The sequence below is a fragment of the Narcine bancroftii genome, chromosome 4 (assembly GCF_036971445.1).
Source record: "Narcine bancroftii isolate sNarBan1 chromosome 4, sNarBan1.hap1, whole genome shotgun sequence".
In the NCBI taxonomy this organism is placed as follows: domain Eukaryota; kingdom Metazoa; phylum Chordata; class Chondrichthyes; order Torpediniformes; family Narcinidae; genus Narcine; species Narcine bancroftii.
Genome location: NC_091472.1, coordinates 227536639 through 227554403, shown reverse-complemented (window position 1 = coordinate 227554403; position 17765 = coordinate 227536639). Strand labels below are relative to the sequence as shown.

Sequence of the window (17765 nt, the reverse complement as noted above, 5' to 3'; positions counted from 1 at the left end):
GTTTGACACAAAATCTTTCCGTCTCTCTCCAGCAGCCCTGAAAGCTTTCAAGAGAATTAAAACTGATATTGCCAAAGCTGCACTCTCGTCCATCGACGAGGATGTCCCGTTCCAAGTGAAAACCGATGCCTCAGATTGTACTTTAGCAAGAACCCTTAATCAAAAGGGCAGACCAGTGGCATTTTTCTCCCAGACACTATGCGGACTGGAACTTAAACATCCGGCCATTGAAAAAGAAGCCCAGGCTATCATTGAAGCTGTTCGCTACTGGAAACACTTTCTAGCTGGTAGAAAATTCGCCCTGGAAACTGATCAGAAATCTGTAGCTTACTTGTTTAATACTAAACACAAAAGTAAAATTAAAAACGATAAGATGGCATGCTGATGAATAGAATTCTCAACTTCCAATTATGAAATCCTGTACAGACCTGGCAAGTTAAATGATTCCTCTCACACATTGTCATGAGCTGCTGCCGGTGCTCAGCTTGAAGGACTAAAGGAGATCCATAGCAGACTGTGCCACCCAGGGGTCACAAGATTCTTCCACTATATAAGGGCTAACAACCTTCCTTACTCCCTCGAAGAAGTCAGAAAACTGACTGGAAGCTGTTCTGGAATGCAAACCGCAGTATTTTAAAGCTCCAGGGGCCACTCTCATCAAAGCGACACGACCTTTCGAAAGGATCAGTTTAGATTTTAAAGGGTCATTACCTTCTAACAACAAAAATGTGTTTTTCCTTACTATAATCGATGAATATTCAAGGTTTCCCTTCGCAATACCCTGCCCTGATGTCTCAACGATGTCTGTCATTAAGGCACTTGACAGAATCTTCAGTATTTTTGGTTTTTCCAGCTACATTCATACAGACAGAGGCTCGGGTTTCATGAGCACAGAGCTGAGCCAGGCTCTGTTATGCAAGGGGATTGCCACCAGCCACTCCAGGAGCTACAATCCCCAGGGCAATGAGCAGGTCGAGAGGGCTAACGCCACAATCTGGAAGACTGTTAACCTCGCACTAAAGACACATGGTTACCCTGTTACTCGGTGGCAGGAGGTGCTGCCTGAGGCGCTACATTCTATTTGGTCCCTATTATGTACAGCAACAAATCAAACACCTCATGAAGGTATGTTTACTTATCCTAGGAAATCAGGGACTGTGATGGACTGGCCAGACTGTCTATCTGAAACTGGAACTGTGCTGCTGAAGAGACACGCTCGGTCGCGCAAAACGGACCCTCTAGTCCAGCCAGTTCAATTACTGCACACTAATCCCAATTATGCTCACGTTAAATTTCCAAACGGGAGCACGGACACAGCACCCCTAAGAAATATAGCCCCGCCTGGTTCACCCCCTCAGCATGCCCCCACTCAGAGTGATCTTGAGAGATTGGACGCTCCACCCCAACCCGTGACCCTTAGTAAGCATTCAGATGGCCATGCTGAGGCCCCACAGCGTCACGCTGGTGATTCCGTCTCACACTACATACCAGGGAACTGTATCAACACCGCCAGTTTCCAAGGTCGTCACTCCTCCAAAGCAACCTACTCCGATAAGGAGGTCTTCTCTTGTTCGAAAACAACTCGAGAGGCTCCAATATTCCTAAACATCTCGTTATATTCTGATTGTGCTGATAGTCGCTAGCCTTGTTTTGGCTATGTCAGTAAATTCTCAATGGCATTTATTTGACCATTTTTATGTTATGCTTACAGTAGAATTGCTTGCTCGCTTCATTGTTACCCTAGAAATTATTCTCTTAATATTAACTTAACTTCTGCCAGGGGGAGAGTGTGATGAATCTGTCTCATCCTGTCAGTCTTTCGCTGTGTTTAGTCTGCTCGACTGACATTGGATGTGTATTCTCTTTACCACTAAAGACACTCCCCTTGGGTATAACTGTGTACGCACCCATTATCATTCATTATTGTATTACTGAGTTTCTACTAATAAAAGCCATGATTCCTGGTAAACTACACAGCCTTCGATTTCTTCATTAACTGGCACTTCAATGGCCAGAACAGACTCAAGGGAACAAATGGCCTGTTTTCTGTGCTGTTGCAATCTATGGTTTCACTGCAGATATTGGTGCCAGAGCCCCAGTTTCCCATCAATAAGGACACAAAGAATTATATCCACGTTTGCTCATTATACAAAGTTGAATGAAAGTTCAGGTCATAAGGAAGAGCAAGAGAGAATTCAGAAGGACATAGGCAATGTGAAAAATGAAATCATCCACTCTGATGGAAAAAAAGACAAATACAAATATTTCTTCAAGATAATAGATTGATCTGAGTAAACCAAGTGTCCCTGTACTTGAATCATCATGTTAACATGCAGACATATCAAGCAATTAGGAAGGCAAATGTCACCACAGGCTTTACTGCAAGAGAGTTTGAATGTAAGAATGAAGCTATCTTACTGAGCAATTAGATAGCCCATGGCGAGGCACAACTGGATTTTATATATACAGGTTCAATGTCTCCACTGAAAAGACATAATTGAAATATTGGGGATTCAAGAAAGGTTCACAGAAGAACTGGCCACAAAATAGATCAAATTGGAGTAAGTGAATTATGCCTATATTCTTGAGATTGTAACGATGTGATATGATTACATTGTCACACTGCAACAGTTAACTTGAGATATTTTTAGATTCAACGTGGGAAATGTGCAGCTAGCAATGCTATACTTGTACATTAAAAACTGATTGGATCACGTTTCAATGGAGGCAGATGATACCCATCTCTGTATCTTATGTTACACTAAATAAGAATTGATGCCGAGAAATCGTTTCATTCTTGAACTGCATTGTTGAATATCCCTTCAAACTGTTGTGCAGAGAATGAGCTGAATTTCACTCTCAATTTTACAGCCTACACTAAAAATATTGTAAGAAAATCTTCCTTTTGATCCCACTGTCAATATGGGCTAATGTAACTTAAAAAGCATTATTTGTGATTCATTCATGAAACAATAAGGCTGTATCTATAAAAATAAGCCTTATGGAGCATTTATAAACTCTGTTCTGAAAATAAGAGATTTCATTGCACTTGTTCATCAAGTGTACTTATTTCACATCAGTTAGTGAAACTTTTCCAGTATAGCTGGAGTTTAATTTTACACTTTCATGATCTCTTATAAATCTTTATTTAATTATTTCCATTCTGACATGAGTCTATTGTTCTTGGAAACTTTTCACAAGAAGAGTAACACTGCAAACTCCCAGCTCTGATACAGTCCACACAAAACTATCTAGAGAAAAAGGGAACATGAATGGTCTCACAACTAAAAATAGACAGAAACTGCTCTTGAACTTGCAAGAACTTGATCCTTATCCCTTCTTTCTCCCATTAAATTATTTAGATTTTCATTTCACTGATTTGCAAACAAGCAATCCGATACCTTGGTATACAACTAGATAATAATCTAGGCCATCTAAACAAACTAAATTATCAGCCATTAATGAAGAAATTACAAGATGACTTAGAACATTGGAAAGATTTACCACTAACACTGATAGGAAGGGTAAATTGCATTAAAATGAATATTTTCCCAAGGATACAATACCTATTCCAATCGTTACCAATTCACCTAACAGAGAAATTCTTCAAGGAGCTAAAGAAAATAATAAGGAAATTCTTATGGAAAGGGGGGAAACTGAGGATAGAGCTAGATAAATTAACAGAATGGTACAAACAAGGGGGCTTTCAGCTACCAAACTTTAAGAATTATTATAGAGCCGCACAAATAAGATATCTATCAGATTTTTATCAAACAAGGGAAAAACCAGATTGGACCAGATTAGAGCTACATAAAATAGGGGAGAAGGTATCTGAACATATACTATATAAGTGGGATGAAAAGCTGGTGCAATATAGAAGTTCACCAGTACTGCACCATCTGCTCAACATTTGGAAGATTCATGTAGAAAGGAATAAAACAAATTATCAACTACCAAAATTAATATTGATGCAAAATCAACTAATCCCTTTCACAATAGATAACCTTTCCTTTAGAGAATGGGAGAGAAAAGGGATCAAAAGAATAGAAAATTGTTTTTTGGGAAATAAATTATCTTTTGAACAAATTAAGGAAAAATATGGTATAACTCACGGTTCAATGTTTGCATACCACCAACTGAAAACCTACTTGAAGGACAATTTGGGAAGAAGGCTGAGGTTCCCAGAAGGAAGCAATTTTGAATATGTGATTACAGACACAATGATAATTAAAAGATTTATAACAAACATGTACATCAAACTGCAAGAGAAAGAGAACAAGGAAACAAGCTGTAAACCCAAACAAAAGTGGGAACAAGATCTAAACATAAAGATAAAGAATGAAACATGGGAAAAGCTATGCTCCGGAACTATGAGAAATACAATAAACACGAGGTTACACATGATACAATATAATTGGTTACACAGGCTATACATCACACCCCAAAAGTTAAATAAATGGGACCCAACAGTATCAGACAGATGTTTTCGGTGTAAGAAGGAAACGGGAACAACAGAACATGCAATTTGGGCATGTGAGAAAGTGAAAAGGTTTTGGGAAGCTCTAAACCAGGTATTAAATAAAATCACAAAAAGAAACATACCAAAAAATCCAGAGTTTCTTCTAAGTAATATAAGAAGTAAAGAACTTGGACTTGATTTGGATGGAGCACAAAAAAGATTTATTATGATAGCCTTGGCTGTAGGAAAAAAATGTATTATATCAACCTGGAAATTAGAAGATAGCATGAGAATACAGCAATGGTACATAGAAATGAATAAATGTATTCCATTGGAAAAAATAACATATATTTTAAGAAATAACATCACAGTATGCGAACAAATTTGGGAACCATACGTGGAACACAACAGAGAAGTCCTACCACGGACCTCCACCACCTAAAATGACAGAAGGAGAAGACGAAATGAACTGACCCAGTATGTAAAAGTAGAAGACACAAATTTCTTGTTTATTTTCATTGTGTGACATTGTTTAATGGGTTTAATGTATCATATATGTTGAATGTTGAGTGGGTGGGGGGGGGGGGTGAAGGAGGGAGGGAAGGGAGGGGGTAAAAGGGGAGAAAATGACACTGTGTATATTCAAGAGGGAAATGTTTGTGTATATTTTGGTCAGTATGGTTCATAGTGTGAAAAATAAATTTTTTTTAAAAAAGACTGGGGTTCTGATGCTCGCCGCTGCTGAACCCCTTGCACTTTTCCCGGGAAATGCCATGGCCAATCGTCACTAATGGCTACAGTGGCTGGCCTCTTTAACAGTCTACTCCACATCTGGGACAAACTCTCCCAGTGCAAACTTCTAGTTGACATGGGTGTGGAGGTTAGTGTCCTTCCTCCTTTAGGCTTTGACACCCATACCAGGAGTGTGGGTCCAGCGCTCACTACAGTAATAACATTTTGTTTCATACATATGGCACACAAACTATACCCCTGAAATTCGGCGACAATATGTTCACATGGAAGTTAATTCTTGCTGTTGTGTCCAGGCCGTTGCTAGGTGCTGACTTCCACAGAACTCACTCACTGATGGTGGACTTAAAGGGCACTGCTTGGTGAACACCACAATGTTCCAGACTTTCCTCCTTGGAAAAGCCAAACTACTCGACCCGCATCTAGACATCAGTGAGTACTCAAACAACAAAATTGCCACATTTCTTGCAGTATTTCCGAACATTGTCACTCCCCAATTTTCTACTACCACACCCAAACATGGGATCGCACACCACATCTTCACTCAAGGACCTCTCCTACATGCCCGAGCCCGACGCCTGCCACCTGATAAGTTGCGGCTTGCAAAGCAAGAGTTCCACAAAATGAAGGAACTTGGAATCATACACAAGATAGCCCATGGGCTTCAACACTATGGTGCCCAAAGCCACAGGAAGCTGGAGACCCTGCAGGGATTACAGGCGTCTCAACGACACCACCCCTGAAGACCGCTATCCTGTGCCCCATATATAGGACTTCACAGCTAATCTTCATGGGGCCAAGATATTTTCTGAAATTTACTTGGTGCATGGGTACCACCCGTAAACCCGGAGGATGTGCCCAAGACCACCATAACACCATTCAGCCTCTTCGAATTTTTGAGAATGTCTTTTGGGCTCAAAAATGCTGCACAAACATTCCATTGACTGATGGGCGCAGTGGATGTGGCATGGACTTGCTTTTCGTATTGCTTGGATGACATACTCATCACCAGCCACACCCACAAAGAGGACCTGCAGCACCTGCGTTTACTCTGCCGCCTACTACAGGAGTTCAAGCAAACTGTGAACCCTGCCAAGTGCAAATTCAGACAGTCCTCTATTGAGTTCTTGGGAGATTTGATCAGTAGCTGGGGTGTCGTTCCATTGGCTAGCAAGGTGTAAGCCATCCTCAAATTTGCGAGGCCTGTTCTATCAAAGGACTCCAGGTATTTGTGCGGATGATCAATTTCTTTCGTCGCTTTCTACCCTCTGCACCTCGTATTATGAAACCCCTCTTCGACCTCATGTCCAGCGATGCCAAACAACTCGAGTGGTCAAAGGAGACGATGGTAGCATTCCAGCAGACCAAAGATGCTTAGCGAAGGGAACATTGATGGTCCATCCACATATGGGTGCACAAACCACCTTGATGATAGACGTATCTGACGCGGCAGTAGGTGGGGTCTTGAAACAGTTCACCAATGGACAATGAAAGCCTCTAGCATTTTTTAGTAGGCACCTCTGCCCTCCAGAAACGAAATACAGCACATCCAAATGGGGTGCTACTGCGCTCTACCTCGCAGTCAGACAGTTCCGCTATTTTTTGGATGGCATTACAGTACATAATAATAACAGTTATAACATAATAATAACATAAAAATAACAGTTTTTACTGACCTCAAACTGCTAACATTCACCTTCACGAAGGCATCAAACCCTGCTCAGCCTTCCAACAATGCTACCCATCTTACGTATCCAAGTTTTCAACCAGGATTAAACATATCTCCGCAAAGAGTAATTTGGTGGCTGAAGCCCTGTTCCACTCATTCTTTCAAGCAATATGTGCCTTCTCTCTGGGTGTAGACTACATGGTGCTCACCAAAGCCTAGCACCAGGACAATGAATTGCTGGCTTATAGGACTGCTGTCACGAACCTGCAACTCAAGGATGTAACCTTTGGGCTGCAAGGTACCACTCTCCTGCGCGAAGCTTCCACAGGTCAGCCTCGCCTTATCGTCCCTGCTGCATGGAGATGTTGCATTTTCGATGGCATCCCCGGACTGTCCCACCCCGCAATTTGAGTGATGATCAGCCTGATAGCTGACAAGTTTGTATAGTTTGGACTCAAAAAGCAGGTCACATTATTATAAAGCTGATCAATTGAAATTTATTAATGGAATATTTGACTTCGAAAAATCTTTAACATGGGCTAATATAGAATTAGCTAAAATAGGTGAAAAATCTGTACTCGAAGTGGAATACTAAATTATTGATTGGTTATAATGATCCATCTATATTGAAACATTTAATTGAATTGTGGAACAGAAAAGATTATGAGATAGGTGGGAAAGGTAACATTTCTAGTAAAATACCATTATATTAAAATAAACTTTTCCTTTTTACTATGAATAATCAATTTTTAAAGATATGGAGACAAATGGGGATTAGAGTGATAAAAGATTGTTTTGAAGCTGGTTATTTTATTTCTTTTCAATGAATGAAAGAGAAATATAATGTCTCAAATAATACTTTATTTTGTTATTATCAAGTTAAATCTTTTTTAATCAATGAATTAGGCCAAAGTTTAAGATTACCAAGACAATCTGAAATTTTGCTTACAAAAAGGGGTATGAATAAATTAATTTCTGAAATGTATAAATTGCCTCAAAGAAAAATGCCTAAATCGGATATTCATTGATCAAGATGATTGACAGTGTTATGTAAGAATAATATGACTAAAATTATTAATGTAAGATATAAATTAGTACAATATAACTTTTTGCATCAATTATATTTATTTAATACCTCAAAAATTAAAAAAATATTTAATTTAATTTCTTCAGATTTATGTTTTAAATGTCATTAAGAATTAGGTTCTTTCTTTCATTCAACTTGCCAGTGTATTAAAGTTCAATCTTTTTCAATACAAATTAGACTATTTTTAGAGAAAGTGTTAAAGATTAAACTTCCATTATATTCAATGTTATTTTTATTCTTCTTTCTTTCTTTGGCTTGGCTTCGCGGACGAAGATTTATGGAGGGGTAAAGTCCACGTCAGCTGCAGGCTCGTTTGTGGCTGACAAGTCCGATGCGGGACAGGCAGACACGGTTGCAGCGGTTGAAAATATTAAAATGTATAGTTTAAAATTAAGGATAACTAGGTAACAAATCAAATGTTGATGATTGGCTTTGGCTGATGTGAGGAAATGTGTGGCTTTTATTTGGAAATATGTTACAGATTTGGGGATGCAGAGATGGCATACAAAAATGAGATCTTGTATCCCTCTTGAAAAAAATAACATAATTTACGTGATAAATTTTAGTCTTTTTTGAAATATGGAGCCCATATTTACAACAAGTAGGTTTAAAAATCTAAACTCTCAGTGACTCATCCTGGGTGGGAGTTGGCTCCATGGCAGTAAATTAGAATTTACATATTCATTGATAATCTCTTTTCCTTCTTTCTTTGGGGTGTTTGGGGCGGGGGGGGGGGGGGGTGGTGGGAGGAGGTGGGTGGTGGGGAGGGAGGGTGGAAATACCACATGTATTTTTTTATATTTGTATTGTGGCACCCCGCCACCGCAGAGATCTACCCGGCACATCGTGCGGCGCGCGCAGTAGTAAACTGCAGCATAACACACTGTAACACATTTCTTAACACAGCGAACCGGCGCGGTTGAAAGCTGGAGCAGTACAAGACCAGCATCCCTAAAATAGCACTGGCCAAGCTGCCCAGCTAACAGATCAATAACAGGCTGGGGAAGAAGGCTATTCACATGCAAGATTGTTCCCACCCACTATTGTTATTCATGCAGCTGATGGTCATCCAATCAAACAAACTGCAGGAATTCCAACTGAATAAAAGGAGCCTTTCCAGCCTCAATAAATCTCAGAGCTTAACCTCCCACGCTGCAAGTGTTTGTGTTTCTTTGTAGCAGTCGGTTATAGTATAATCGTTTATTAAATGAATGTACTGTGGGGGTTTTTTTCTTAAAATTTTAAATAAAATATTCAAAAAAAGGTCACATACTGGACAAAGATGCACATGGACTGTCAATCTGCAAATGTACAAAGGCGTGTGAAGCCGCTGCTTCAGCCTTTACAGCCATTGCAGTGCAGATTTGGCCACATGTATGTCGACATTGACAGCCCGCCTCTGGTGTCACGAGGGTCTACAGTCATCGATAGATCCATAGGTGGCCAGAGGCAGTTCCTATGACAGACTCATCGATCAATTCATGCTCCAGACCTTTTATTTCTGCCTGGGTATCTTGGTTCGGCTTACCCACACACGTCACCTCAGACAGAAATTCACAGTTTACCTCCACACTCTGGGACATTTTAGTTGCAACTGCTGGGAATGCAGCTCCACCCATGACAGCCTACCACCCACAGTCAAATGGCCTGGTGGAGCAGTTCCATAGGCAAATGAAGGCTGCACTGATGGCCTGTCTCCAGGGACCTGATTGGGTGGATGAGTTGTCCTGGATCCTCCTGGGAATAAGAACGGCACCCAAGGAGGATCTCAACTCCTCATCAGCTGAGTTGGTTTATGAAGCCTCGCCCATTGTACCTGGGGAGTTCGTGGCGGCAGGACATGGACAAGAGGTGTCACTGACTGAAGTCTTCGGCAGATTGGGGAAGCAGCTTGGAAAATTGGCCCCAGTCCCATGTCAAGGCATGGAACAATGACACCCTTCATCCCAAAGGAACTCCGGATCTGTGAGTTTGTGTTTCTGCACAGAGGTTCACCCTTACAGAGGCCATATGGGGGCCCCTTCAGAGTGCTATGAAACAATCATACAACTTGTGTACTAGACACTGGGGGGGGATCCAGAGACATTTACGATTGACTGACTAAAGTCTGCTCATCTCGACCTTGAGCAGCCCTTTCCACGATCCCCGATGCAAAAGCACAGACATGCCATGAGTGGTGGTCAGTAATGGCACCATAGGTTTAGCCTCCGATCACCGGTTCTGGGGGTGTGTTTGTTAGAGGCTTAATCGAACCAGCTCGGGAGGTTCCAAGTGATATCATGACTTCACAATATGATGACATCATTTAGAACACATAGGGTTTTAAAAAAACTGCGCATGACTGAGTAAACAACTTCTACTGAACTGCAAATCAACGACGTCTGATAATTTTCTCATTTTTCATTTTGCACTGTGACACAATTGCTACATCTGCACAGTTAAAAACAGAATACTTGGCAAGGCTATTATCAGACCATTCACCATTAACCTTAACTATTGCGATAGCAGAAAAACAAGAAAATGTGCACAGATGGTGTCTTAATGCCACGTTGTTGAAAAGGCCAGACTTCTGCGAGTTTATTAAGAGACAGATAGAACTATTTTATGAGACAAATCTTCCTTCCACTGATAACAGCTTTTTGATATGGGATACGCTTTAAGCTTATCTGAGAGTGCAAATTATTTCTTAAACAAAAAAATCTTAAAAGAGAACATAATGTAGAATTGGATGGTTTAAAGAGATAGCAGAACTGGAGAAAGAATATCAGAGGATAAGTTGACATGAAAACCAGTCTTTGAGAATAAAAAATTGAAATATAACACATTACAAACATAAAATGGAAAAAATTATTTTAAAAACTAAGCAAAAATGTTATGAATTAGGAGAACTAGCACAAGGTTTTTCTTGGCAAGTGAAGACAGAGGAGTCGCTGAGGATGATAAATGCAATTAATCCAAAAGACGACATCCTAACGTAAAATCAAAAAGCGATTAATGATATTTTTAGAGAATATTATACAAAAGTTATATAAATCAGAATTATTAGATGATAATGAGATGGACGAGTTTCTAGTGAAAAAATTAGAGGAGAGAGAACAGACTGAGTTAGATGCCCCTTTCACAAGAAAAGAAATTGAGAAGGCTTTGCAGGCTAATAAGTCTCTGAGGGAAGATGGGTTCCCACCCAAGTTCTATAGACAATTTAAGGATCCGTTGATTCGTCTTTATAATGGATGTGCTACACCAGGCAGTGGAGGCTCAGATTCTCCCGGACTCTTTTTCAACAGCTATTATTTGGACTGCTGAAAAAAAACAAGGACCCATTAAAAACCTCATCATATAGACCTATCTTGCCCTTGAACGCTGATAATAAGATACTGGTGAAAGCATTAGCTAATAGACTGGGACAATATTTACCTCATATGATACGTACAGACCAGGTGGGATTTGTTAAAGGAAAACACTCTTCAAATAGTCTGGGTAGGCTATCCAATATGATACACATGGCTAAATCAAAACTGAACTCCAGTATAACAGTCTCCCTTGACATGGAAAAGGCATTTGACCATTTAAAATGGCCTTATTTTTTTTAAACGTTGGAGAAATTTGGAATATGTAGGATGTTCATAAATTGGATAAAAACTATCATAAACCACAAGCCAAAATTATAACTAATAAGCAAATTTGAGCAGTTTTTCCTCTGAGTAGATGGAATAGACAGGGGTGCCCCAGTGCTTTTTATTCTTGCGAATGAACCGCTGGCTGAGATTTATAAGGAGAGATCCGGATATCAAAGTTGGAAAAGAAGAACACAAAATCAGTCTATTTACTGATGATGTTCTACCATATTTATCTAACCTGGCTGAGTTTCTGGAGAAATGACAATCAACACAAGAAAAATATGGTTATAAAATTAATATGGATAAGAGTGAGATAATGCCATTAACGAACTTTGATTATGAAAGATATGAAAAAGGAAGTTGATTTGAATGGAAAGTAGATGGAATTAAATACTTCGGAATAATGATTGACACAACCTACAGAATTTAGACAAATTAAATTATACTCCCCTGTTAGGGAAGATAGAGAAGGATTTGCAGAAATGAAAACACTTGCCAGTTACTTTGATGGAAAGGGTTAACTGTGTCAAAATGAAAGTGATGCCAAGATTACAATAACATTTTTAATCGCTGCCTATTTATTTGCCAAAAAATTTCTTTAAATTATTAAATAATTGTATTATGCAATGTCTACAGAACAATAAGGTGCCGAGAATATCGCTGGAAAAATTAAGATAGGAGAATTTAGGTGACTGGATTTTTAGAAAGTATTATTTGTCTGCACAAGTCAGACTTCTTTCATCTTTCTTTGAGGAAGGTAGCCCACCATTCTTAAATTCAAATGGGATTGTACTGGGGGGGGGGGGGGGCAGGGAAGGATTTTATTTATATGTGAAGAGTTAAGTCAATAACAAAAAAAGATAGATAATCGTACATTAATACATATGATTAGAGTATGGCAAGAGATCAATGAGTGTATTGGAAAAAAAAGCAGGGATATCATTAGGAACAGCATTATGTAAGAATGTGTTACTGCCAATGAATATAGGTAACAGAACATTTAACTCCTGGTATGACAAAGGAATAAGACACATTGAAAACTGCTATGCAGAGGGGACCCATATCTTTTGATCAACTAAAACTGAAATATAGAGTAGCTAATGGGACTTTGTTCTGTTTCCTCCAGCTAAGGTTGTTCCTGAGAGAAAGATGAGGGCCAATGTTAGTCCTACTTGAAATTAGTGAAATGGAACAAACAGTCTGGCTGGGGAATACACTAAATTCATAACAAAAATGTACTATGCTTTCCAGAGTGAAAGTTCAAAACCAGGTTTACAGAGGTCAAGGGAGAGATGGGATTCGGATTTAGGTGTTGTAATATCAGAAAGATGTTGGTCTGGCTGGTGTTTGGATAGTCTGACATCAATTATAAATGCAAGATATAGATTGGTTCAGTATAACTTCCTACACCAATTACATCTTACCCTACAGAAGCTACATAGGTCAAAATCTGAAATGTTTTAGACATAAGATTGAAACAGAAATGTTTTTACATGCTACATGGTTGTGTGTGAAGGAGAGACCTTTTTGGCAGGATATTATGGAAATATTAACAAGAATAACGGGAATGGCCTTTGCAGACAAATGTGATAAATTAACTAAATTCCAAATTTCTTTTGTCAAAATAGCTTTAGCAGTGGCTAAGAAGTGTATTGCAACTACTTGGAAGTCTGACTCCATTACTCATAGCACAAATGACTGCAGAGATGAATAGTTGTAGACCTATGGAGAAAATTACATATTATCTAAAAAACAAAGATGACACATTTGTCAAGATATGACAGCCATATTTAGACCATAGAGGGGCCCAATTACAATAATGATAATAACAGATGCTGTTAAAATATAAACAGGTGTGACTTCCCCACACAGATATTAGATACTCTAAGTGTGAACGCTTTGTTCTTTTGTACAAAAAAGTATAATATATTGTGAAATTGTGCATATTTTTTAAAATTGAAAAATAAAATATTAAAAAAACTCATGTTCATTATATAATAGACCTGGCTGGGGACTGTGGGGGAGGGGGGAGAATGTTGCATTTTCCAGCAAGATTCTGAACTTCTGACTCATTGGATGGTGTTATCCAGAGGATTATCCAACAGGTCAGACAAGAAACTGCTTCGAACAAAGGAATTTCCATGTGCTTGTTCCTGGAGTGTCATATGACCAGGCAAGTTGAAAGTAATTTCCCCATGTCAATCAAGACAGGTGAAGGCACACCTTAAGACTGGTTCTCTTGAACACCTTGCCTTGTTTGGGCATACCTAATCCAGCCTATCCAGCTAACTGCAGTATAAAGTCATGGAGCAACTCTTTCTCTTTATCCGCTGGGAACGAACCCTTGCTCCACTCCAGTTTGAGGTGTAGATGACACTGGAGAGTCGATTATAAGGTGTGTGCCAGTACAAGATGGGAAGACTATTGTGGGGCATATTGAGAAAGGACTGTTGTGCCTTATTCGTTATTCTCAATGTAATTACATTCTGTGGTTAAACAGGATATCGTGGCTACAACTAACAGTGTGTTTTGTCCTCACATTTAGCTGTGAGAACCGTGATCTGTCATGAGTAGCAAGTATTGGTTGTTTAGCTGTGTTCAATGGACGTGAAATATGTGTAGGTTATTTTTATGTGTGACAGTGATCCCTGTTTCAATTCCTCTTCCCCCCCCACCCCCCACCGACCATCCAACCCCCAATGGGTGTAGATAAAGATCCTTGTTTGTGATTGAACTGCGATCAGACACCACTTCTTGGACTCTCCAAAATCATCATCACTTAGTGTTGTGGAGAACAAAAAGGAAGATGAGGGAGTAAATTAAAGGATAATTCAAAATTGGATGAATCCTTTCTTGAAGCAGTACTGGAATTAATGGTGCAGAGCCAGTGTAAAAATATTCACAACTATTAAGGACCTGAGCCTCTCATTATTTAGATGCCACTAGAAAAGATTGCATTTCATTTTAATTTGTCTTTAGTTATAAAAGGAACAGGGAATTGCCTGATTTTCACTTTTCACAGCAGAGAAGAACATCAACTGGTTCCTCTCAGACTATTTTCATCAATGCCATTCCACCATTTATATCCTTGCAATCAAGTCCTTCACATTCTGCTGAGACCCACCTGCACTTGAAATGTTCTACCGTTTCAGAGCTAGACTTACAATTTTTAAATTTAAATTTTATTTGCAGCCTGGTAAACCCATGCTGCTCAATTATCCCCAAATTAACCTACAACCCTGTATGTTCTGGTGGGTGGGAGGAGGCTGGTTCTGGAATCTTCAGCCTTTTCCACACAGTGGAGTGGAAACAGTGTCAATATGACACAAAAATTGGTGTCACTTTTGATAGGATGAAAATCTAAGGCAACAGGATGATATTGATCAGAGCAATAGCTGATGAATTTTAATCCTGACAAGTGTACATTGGAAGGATCAAGAAGAGCACAACATGCACAGTAATTGGTCAGGTGAAACTCAAGGACCCTAGTCTAAGAAATTCTGAAGGTGGCAGGTGGATCAGGTGCTTTAGGCAACAAAATAGATACGCCTTCATTGCTGAGTATTTCCAGCATTTTTCTTTCAATTTGAGGAATATAACGTTAAAGAGAATTTGGCCATACAAGAGCAATAACAAAAAAAAAATTTCCTTCGATCATCAAGTCAGAAACTCCCTCCCTCAAAACACATGAGCGTCAAATAAAAATAATGGAAATGAAATTAATGTATTTTTGTTAGGTATCCGTATTAAAGATCAAGATATCATCCTGTATAGTTGAGTTATGCAACAAATGATCCATGAAAGAACTCAATGATCTTATCCATCTTTCTATCATTCGACTTCCCCATTCACATTTTATTGCATTTCCTGCAACAAATGGACAGATTGATAGGATCAAGTGTCAATGTCAGAGAACATTATGAAAGAGCAGCTAGAAATTGTAACCAAAGAATGGCAGAAATTCAGATCATCTACACATGGATGTACCTCTTTAATTTATTGGTCATTGAACTGTTGCTTGCACCAATCAAATCTTTCAACTCTGGTAGCGCATCAGAAAGTGGCTGCATGTCTCCCACCACAGGCGTGGATTTTCGTTTCTCTTGGGCTTTCTTCTTCTCTGTTGCTAGTTTTATCATCTCAATCTCTGCCAAAAAAAATTAGAATGCAAGTCGACCTTCTGGCTGAAGTTCCTTTTGATATGGTTTAAATGGAAAGTTTAAAACATTTGGGATTTTAAGTGGTATTTGATGATTATATCCGTACCTACATGCAGAATTATCCACTGGTTTCACACTGGGATGGTGCCACCGGGTACAATTTTCCACATCAAAGTATCCTAATATGTATAATATTCCCTGCTGACAATGCTCACTCATTACATTAAACCTTTAGTGTTCCAAATATTTTAAAATGTGAACAAGACAGCCAACATAATTAAAGAACTGTGAATAAACCAGAGGTATATCTCAACAAATAAACAAGCAGGAGCTCTCCTGAATCAGGTACATACACATTCACTATACAAGCTGCATTTTTTAGTAGACTTGTTTGCTGGGACTGAAGTCTAACAAAATAAAGCAGCCAGTGAAGAAGTGGATGATTACTTACTCTGAAGCCATCGCTCGCGCCTTTGCTTTATCTTCTCTTTCTTTGGGATCTGAACCTTGTCACCTGCAGAAGACGATCAGTGTTACTTCACAAGAGGTATGCAAGGAAGCAAGCATTTTTTAAAAAAAAAAGTAGTTCCATGTGCAGTGAAAGTAATAGAGGTAAATGAATGATCTTTTATTGCTTCCATTAGTCACAAGCCATATTTGTAAAAACACAGTCAAGAATCATGATTTCAGTTCTCAATACTTGTTGTATCTTAGAACATTGCTTTGAGTTTTGGCAGTGTACTTTAGGTGAGAAAAGATTGGCCTTGGTATGTTGGTTCCACAAGGGTCTCAAAGGGTTTAATTGTGACAGTAGGTTGCATAAACTACATCTACATCCTCCTGAACAAGAATAGATACTTGGGTGAAGAAGTTTAAAGGTGAATCTGAGATAAGCAAGGTGAGTCAAGTGTTTAAAAAGGTAAGAAAAATAAACTTCTCATAAAAACACAATGCTGGAGAAACTCAGCAGGTCAAACAGTGTACTTTATATAGCAAAAATAAAGATACAAAACCAACATTTTGAGCTTAATCCATTCATCAAGGTATGAGCAAAAACGTAGCCAGGCTCCTGAATAAAATGGTGATGGGGGGGGAAATGGGGTGTGGGACAGGGGGAGGAGAACAGGCCTACAGGCAAGAGGTAATAGATGGACAAGGGAAGGAGGACACAACAGAAAACAGAGGATGGCTCTGTGAATGGAGAAGGAAGGGGTGGAGAGCTGGAGTAAAGGAGTAGGAGGGATGGGGAAGAGAGGGAGAATGGGGAGTGGTCTAACAAAAACTGGAGAAGTCAATGTTAATGCCATCTGGTTGGAGAGTGCCCAGATGGAATATTAGGTGCTGCTCCTCCAATTTAAGGGTGCTCTTTGTTTGGCAGTGTATGAGGCCATGGCAGATATGTTGGCACTCAACATGAAGGCAGATATATTGGCACTCAGCATGAAGGCCAAAAGGCAAAAATAGTAGATACATAAATTGCAGGTTGGGTTGATCATTTTCATGATCTCTCCCATTCTTTCTTGCTTGGGTAGCTGAAACACAAATTTGGTCATAAGGTGGATCAGTAACAATTATAACTTAAGAGATCCCTGCCTTCAATTTCACACTGCATTTAGCAGTTTCTCCTGAGAATCTAAAAGAAGCAGAGTGCTTTGCTGCAGTGAGTGCCCACCCACTTTCACACTCTGTACCACCTTCCCCATTCTATTATACCTTTCTGAACAGCAATGAAGTTAAGTAAATTGAGGGAGTAAATGCAAGTAGGCTTTTTCAACTGAGGTTAGGTGAGGTACAAACCAGAGGGCATAGGTTGAGGATGAAAAGAGCAGGAGTTAAGAATGTGCTGTAGCTGAAGTGGTGACATTTAAGAAAAATTAGGACACAGGTGCATGGTTGGGAGGGCTATGTAGAGATTATGGACTAGGTGCAGTTCAGTGTGAATAGGCAGAAAATAGCTCGGTGCAGACTAGAAGGGTCTGGATCTGTGCTGTAATTATCTATTGTTCTATGGTCCGAAATT

General features: G+C 39.4%; 1 protein-coding gene across 2 annotated transcripts in view; it reads right to left on the bottom strand.

Moving 5' to 3' along the window:
- Window positions 1-17765, bottom strand: part of slx9 (SLX9 ribosome biogenesis factor) — a 176598-nt gene that overhangs the window by 13069 nt on the left and 145764 nt on the right. For both annotated transcript variants that reach the window (XM_069934219.1, XM_069934218.1), the window contains exons 3-4: window positions 16197-16259; window positions 15573-15732 (exon numbers count right to left, since the gene is read on the bottom strand). In XM_069934219.1, coding sequence (XP_069790320.1) covers window positions 15573-15732; window positions 16197-16259 — 223 coding nt within the window. The remainder of the gene's footprint in view (window positions 1-15572; window positions 15733-16196; window positions 16260-17765) is intronic.